This window comes from Mus caroli, unplaced genomic scaffold, assembly GCF_978045245.1.
Source record: "Mus caroli unplaced genomic scaffold, Mus_caroli_1 scaffold_2, whole genome shotgun sequence".
NCBI lineage: Eukaryota > Metazoa > Chordata > Mammalia > Rodentia > Muridae > Mus > Mus caroli.
In genome coordinates this window covers 92,478,476-92,486,199 of record NW_028227257.1, presented here as the reverse complement: position 1 = coordinate 92,486,199, position 7,724 = coordinate 92,478,476, and the positions used below count along the sequence as shown (strand labels likewise).

Below are 7,724 nucleotides of genomic sequence, written 5' to 3'. Positions count from 1 at the left end.
ATATCTAATAAAAAAGCTTGGAAAAATATTATTTTTAGGGTAAAATCTTAGTTGCCATCATCTTTTATTAATAAAAACACATAATTACCATTTACAGAAAGAGAAACAACAATAATTCGATAATTGAAGATGGTAAACAACTATAATTTCAAATAAATACCAATAAACTAGCATTAAAATTAAAATGAACATATTGTTGACAATTATCAACATTCTAAGAAGACATTTATTGATTTTAAACTCTTACAAATCCACATAGCCAACTCCATTGTGATCCTTTTCAGAAATAATTAAAATAGTAAGACCATCTGATTTTCATGTACACTTCTTAGAACACATTATAACAAGTCCTTTATTTATAAGACACAGAAAAATAGCTCCAAGTAATTATGGGATTGTTGCTGTAATAAAACATAATTACCGCCTGGACATTTCTGGTGTTTCTGAATAAAATGTCAGTCTTTCACAAACCATGATAAATAAAATGTCTTCCCTGTTGTTTTGTTTGTTTTTAAGTGTGTGTCATCTATTAAATTACAAGAGTAAACAATATGAAATTAGGAAGCAATTATTCCTACGTCCCAAATGCATTTGGAATTAATTCTCACCAGATGCATTATTATGGTTATTTCACAATAACAGTGCATTTGGGGGTCACGAAAAGTTGAAACCATCTTTCCCTATCTACCATTTATTTCTCTACATTCACAGTGTGGAGATGAGACTGTTTTAGCATTCCAGTATGATTTCTCATGAAGAATAAATATTTGGCATTGTAAGTTGGAGCCACATGCTTATAATATGTTACATATGACTTATATGTTTTCATTTGTTAAACAGAATCATTCTGTGAACAAAACTACACTGCACATTAACAACGAAAGACTAAAGTTAAGGTCAACCACATTTGTACAATATTTTCATGCCTAACACAGTATCATCTTTTGGTTTTTAAATGTATTTTTCACTTGAAAATTTTGTTTCTTTTTTGAAAAATCAGATGTTTTAAAATGAATTTTTAATGCCCAGCTCATTCACTCAAAAATAAACATGTTTTTCAATAGTACAATTAACTGCATTAATTTCTTGTTATCCTCTTAAGGCTTACAGTCACTGAGAAAATTTTCTCACATTCATTAATTTACTGACTGTGTCTTTGACATCTTTATTTCTCAGACTGTAGATCAAGGGGTTTAGCATGGGGATCACAACTGTGTAAAACAAAGAAGCCACTTTGACAGTGTGCCTGGAGTTCTTGGAGTTGGGCACACAGTAGAGAAATAATATGGTTCCATGGAAGATGGTGATGGCTGTCATGTGGGAAGCACAGGTAGAGAAGACTTTTCGGTGTCCACTAGATGAATGCATTTTCAGGGCAGTGACAACAATGAACAAATAGGATGTAAGAATGATGAGCAGTGTGCTTATCTCATTGAAAGTGGCAACAATAAAAAGCAGTAACTGTGTAAGATGAGAATCAGAGCAAGAGAGGGCTATTAGGGATGACAGTTCACAGAAGAAGTGATTGATTGTGTTGAAACCCTGAAAATATAAATTTAAGGCAGAACAGGTGAGTGTCAGGGAGCACACCACCCCCCATGCATATGATCCAAGCACTAGCAGTGCACAGAGCCTCTGTGACATGACTACTGTGTACAGCAGTGGGTTACAGACAGCCACAAAGCGGTCATAGGCCATCACAGCAAATAGAATTAGTTCAGTCACTACAAATGTGCAAAAGAAAAAGAACTGCATTATACATCCTAAAAATGAAATGGTCCTATCTTCTACAACAAGGTTCACCAGCATCTTGGGAGCAATGATGGAGGAATAGCAGAAATCTGCAAAGGAGAGGTGGCTGAGGAAGAAATACATGGGGGTGTGCAGTTTGGGGTTAATCTTGATGATGATCATCATCCCTAGGTTCCCTACCACACTGAAGCTGTAGATTGCCAGAAACAACAAGAAGAGGGGAACCTGCAGTTCTGGGTAATCTGAGAAGCCCAAGAGAGCGAATGTGACCTCAGAAGTTAGATTTATGTCTGTCAGAATCATGATGCCTTCTGGTGAGATCTGAAAATTGATCTTGGAAATAAAATAGGGAAAAAAAGTTCACACATAAAGTATGCCGAACTGACTATCAATAAGCCTAAAGATGAAACAATATACATAGCTTATGTGATATTGAAATACTGAAATATCAAGACAGACTAACCAAAGATTCAGAAATTAAATTTCCAGTATATTATGAGTGATTTCTCTAATAATTTTCTTAAATATGCTTAAATGTGATTTTTAAATCACTATTGGGCAATACAATAATTAACAAAAGAAACACATAACACCTTGATCAAATGTGAAGCAATCGAATTTTACTGAGGTTTCAAGCTCTTTCTCTTAAAAATGGTCAAGTGAAATAATTTATTTTTATGGTACTGGAATTTCCAATGAAACATAGAAGAACAGAAAGCATCACCCATGAAAAATAACTTATACTAATATTTGTGCATGCTGAGGTATTACAAAACAATCTGTGTCATTTGCAATCGCAGCAATATTAATATTATAGGAATTGACTAAGAATCTTATCTATTAAATTCAACTTTTACATTTGCTTTTAAAGTAAAATAAGTTACCTTTTATGCTGCTTTTTTCTGCTGATGAGCAAATTGAAGTTTAACAAAACTTCTTCAGTAGGAAAAAAAAAAACAAAACAAAAAGAAAGAAAACGAAAACCTCCACAAACTACTGTGTTTTCACGTTCAGTTAAATGGTCATTAGCATTACAGAATGAGATTTTCACGTGTGAAATGATAAAATTCAGTTTTCACAATCTATGATCTTAACTGTTTTGGTTGTCTTTTATAGCATCTCTTCTTGTTATATTTAAACCAAATCTTTAAGATGTAAACTATGGCATTTATTGAATGTGAAGATTGCTTCAAAGATATTCTGAATATCTTTACTGAATTAAATACAAAGAGTAAAAATCAGGAGGAAATGCTCTTATCTAGAAATAATAGTTCACAAACAGTAAGAATGGTTTGTCTTTTTATGAATTTCCTTGTTCTTCCTGTAAGACATCTCAAATATTCATTCAATCCTATATTCATGTGAAGAGAATGAAAGCCTGTTAAGGTCTTTCTTCATTTTGTTTTCCCAGAAGGTATTCCTTATTCATTGTGATTCAACAATTTAAATGTCATTCTGAACTGGAAACCAGTCCAAATTTTCACTTACATAAGAGATATATGTTGAAAACCCGTATGACCTGTCATATTACAAATACATGCTCACAATGACACAAGGTTCTTACAACATAACTTTTAACAGAGTGGACCTTTTGTTTCCTGAATTTCGGATACAAATGTCATTAGTGTTTTAAATGTTCTCCTAAATTATGTTTTCTCATGAAATAGTGATACAAAGATGTGGTTTACTACATAGCTCACAGGGAAAATATTACCAATATTTTTTTCAGACCTGTGTACAAACCTGTTGGTAGTAAGTGCAGTCTCCTCTTGCCTCTATAGAAAGAACTTATTTTAAGAAGTTGCTAACTCCATTATTATGCTTACTGCCTCCCCCCCCCCCAGGCATTATAGTCTAGAAATAATTGGTTGTGTTTTTCTCTAGAGACTTTAAAACAAGCAATTAACATTAAATACTATTTATGATGTAATTTTAATTTCATGGAAAACTTGATGGAAAGCTACAGCATCTTTGGAAGTATTTCCTGTGAGTTTTAGCTTTGTTAATGTCATCTGCAACTCTATTTTATTTTATTTACTTATTTATTTATTTATTAAATTTATTTATTTGTTCACTTTACAACCTAATATCTGCCTTTTCTCTCCTCTCAGTATTCCCTTAAGTAAGTCCCCCACTTTCTTGCGAGTCTATGCCAATGCCTGGCAAATACAGAAGTGGATGCTCACAGTCATCTATTGGATCGAACACAGGGCCCCTAATGAAGGAGGTAGAGAAAGTACCCAAGGAGCTAAAGGGTTCTGCAACCCTATAGGAGGAACAATGATATGAACTAATCAGTATCTCCCAGAGCTGTATCTAGTTGCATATGTAGCAGGGGATGGCCTAGTCGACCATCAGTGAGAGGAGAGGCCCTTGGTATTTGCAAAGATCATATGCCCCAGTACAGGGGAATGCCAGGGCCAGGAAGCAGGAGTGGGTGTGTTGGGAAGCAGGGCAGAGGGAGAGTAAAGGAGGCTTTGGGGATAACAATTGGAATGTAAATGAAGAAAATAACTAATAAAACAAACAAACAATCAAAACAAACAAACAAAAAGTCACGTACACACACAAGAATAAGAAAAGAAAAGAAGAGAAAAGAAAAGGAAACTCACCATTGAGTGTCAACACCCTACCCCCCCCCCCAATTTCTCATTCCACTCTCATGCACTCCCAACCTCAACCCTCCATAGCAAGTTGGTAGGGGACTAGGTACATCCTCTTCCACTGATTCCAGAAAATGCTGTCCATTTTGGGATCCACAGACAGACATGTAGGCCATAGATTCAGGGCAGTCCTACTTCTAGTTTTGAGGGAACATGCATGTAGACCAAGAAGGTCATCTGCTACACATGTGCAAGGAGTCTAGTTCCAGTCTGTGTTCACTCTTTGGTTGTTGATCCAGTCTCTAGTAGGCCCTGAGAGTCCAGGTTAGTCTGTAACTCTATTTTCAATCCTCATTTCCTTAATGCCAATTCTTATACATTTTTTTGATTAATGGAATCTATGACATGAACTTTATTTTACTTACTTCAAAATTATTCTTGAATTTCCACATCTCTGGACATTATAGCATTAAACTATTGCGTTCTTATTCATACCAAAGTACAGAAGTGATTGCATCTTACCTCACATCTTCTAACCACTTAGCTGTGTATATGCCAAAGGTATTAGATAAAAATATATTTTCTCATATTTATTTTTTCTTGCATTACATGAAGCACAAAACCTAAGCCTCTGGTGTAGGATGAACAGTCCTAGAATGTCTTATTTCAGCTATAAAAATCCAGGGTAAGATAATTGAAAATATAAAAGCAAGTGCTGTTTTCCTGCTGTATTTTTTGAAATAATTATTGTTATTTAAATCCCATATTTAATTTATCCTGATTTATTTAACCAATTTTACCAATAAATACAAAGCATCCATATTTATTGGAGATATGTAATAAAAGTAGCTATAAAAATTACTATGTCATTCTTTAGTGAGTAAAATTTTATTTTTTGTTTCTGAATATAAATATGTGTGAGTTCCTATCCTGAGAAATCAAAATTTAATAAATGGAGAACCATGAGTATAAGAGATATAACCAATATTAACACATAGAATACTGAATGAACAGGTAAATTGCTTAAACCTTAAAATTCAAAATCAAAACAACAAATATCACTTTCTTGAAATTAATTCAACTGTTTTCTAACATTAGATATCAGAATAAATGTTTTACTTTAACAAGTAAATATAAGATAGAAACTGATATCAATTATCTTGGATTGTAGATATGAAACATGAATCAAGATGTATGAATAAACATGAGCTTGGTATCTATAAACAGTGACAAAACAATGTTTTATTAAGATCAAATGCATATGCAAAAACCTAACAGAGACTGGAGATGTACTTACAAGTGAGGTCCATGTTAAATCTCACTATAGTGTTGAAAGAGTAGGAAGAAGTCAGTGATAAGTCATAAATGCAGACAACAATAAGGCAAACCAATGATAGGAAAGGCCAATACATAGAAATACAAAGATAAAATGTAGAAAGGATTATAAATAAGATGGATTGAAAGCTCCTTGAGTATAACATGCAATTAATATTTCCTATATTCTTGTGAATAAATGTTATTGTGACATTCATTTTTAACATAATTATTAAATGAAGTTCTAAGTCAACACAGTGATTCAAATACCAAATAGTAAGGAAAACATAGAAAACCTCAATTTATATAATATATAAACTAGATTATAAACTATAGATACTTGTGTATAAACTGCTTGACAAAATGTTCTTATCAGGAAGTCAATTTTAAGCGGATCATATATTCCATAAATTATGCTATAATAAAGGTCTACAATCATAAAAAGATGCTTTTACTACATCAAAACTCACAGCAGCTTAAAAAAACACAAAATGAGGGACAACATGTATGTGCAACCTTTAATTGTTCTCAAATGTACTTTTGCACACAGAGAACATGCAGGGGTATGTGAATACCAAGACTCAGTAATATGTATCCTTTTGAAATAGCCATCCTTTTCAATGCTCTACATTAGGCTCACCTATTTGCCTATATATGGGTCTTTACTATGAAACCCTAAGTTTTGCTAAAAAAAAGAAATCTAGTAAAAAATTCTTTTTAGAGCCTAACGTTTTTCTAAGAGCCTCTTTCACATCCTTATTCCTCAGACTGTAGATCAGGGGATTCAGCATGGGAATGATCACAGTATAGAAAACTGTAGTCACTTTATCAACATCTAGACTGTTACCAGAGTTGGGCTGACAATAAATAAAAAGAATCGTTCCATGGAAGACCATGATGACTGTGAGATGGGAGGCACAGGTAGAAAAGGCTTTGCGTCTCCCTTCTGCAGAGCGCATCTTCAGGATGGTGATGAGGATAAACAAATAGGAGGTGAAGATAATCACAATAGTGAGAATCTCATTGAAATTGACAATGATGAACAGGAAAAACTCATTTGTACTAACATCAGAGCAAGCAAGACTTAAGAGAGGAGGCAGATCACAAAAGAAGTGGTTAATCACATTTGATTTAAATGATGTGATCTCGAGGGCTAAGCACAGGTGAATTAGAGAACACACTGATGCATAGAGGTAGCAACAGGACACCAGTACAAGACGGAGCTTTGGGGACATGATGACAGTGTACAATAGTGGATTACAAATGGCCACAAAGCGGTCATAGGCCATTACAGCCAATAGGAAGACTTCAGTGATAGCAAAAGTACAAAATAAATAAAATTGTAACATGCATTCCAGGTAAGAAATAGCTTTATCCTTGTTGAGAATATCAGTGAACATCTTTGGGACAATGATGGAAGCATAGCAGAAATCCACAAATGACAGGTGGCTGAGGAAAAAGTACATAGGAGTATGAAGTTGAGAGCTGACCTGAATCAGCACAGTCATGCCCAGGTTTGCTATGACTGTCACTCCATAAATGACAAGAAACACCAGAAAGAGAAAGATTGCCAGCTCTGGGACATCAGAAAAGCCAAGAAGAATGAACTCTGCCATAAAGGTACAGTTGAGCTCTTCCATGTCTGCTACATGGCAGTTTAGTCAAGACGACCTTACTACTTCTGCATAGAGAAAAGAGGGGAATATAAGAGATTTCTATTAACTGCAGAAAAAATTAAGAAAGAATAAATTAAAACTTCTCCAGATTTGTTTAAATAATTTGTTGGACAAAGTGGCTGACTTAAAATGTTTTGACAGTGTAAACACAATCTCACAGTGGAGTTTTTTATTCCCTGACTTTCTGAAATAAAATGCTTTTTTCTTTATTACTTCAAATAAAACTGAGGAAAACAGAAACAAAAACCAAGAGAGTAGCATTTTTTCCATCTTGAACTAACATGTATAGTCTTAACTTCATCATTTTTGTGTCAAGAAGAAAGAATGAGAGAGAGAGAGAGAGAGAGAGACAGAGACAGAGACAGAGACAGAGACAGAG

General features: G+C 34.0%; 2 protein-coding genes across 2 annotated transcripts; both read right to left on the bottom strand.

The window, feature by feature from the left end:
* Positions 1–1,110: 1,110 nt before the first annotated feature.
* On the bottom strand, positions 1,111–2,055 carry LOC110290019 (olfactory receptor 5D16-like). Its single transcript, XM_021156483.1, has one exon. The coding sequence runs from the start codon at positions 2,053–2,055 to the stop codon at positions 1,111–1,113; it is 945 nt and encodes a 314-aa protein (XP_021012142.1).
* A 4,279-nt stretch (positions 2,056–6,334) lies between these two features.
* Positions 6,335–7,309, bottom strand: LOC110290225 (olfactory receptor 5L1-like). Its single transcript, XM_021156718.2, has one exon. It carries the CDS (start codon positions 7,307–7,309, stop codon positions 6,335–6,337), a length of 975 nt encoding a protein of 324 aa, XP_021012377.1.
* Between the last annotated feature and the right edge of the window lie 415 nt (positions 7,310–7,724).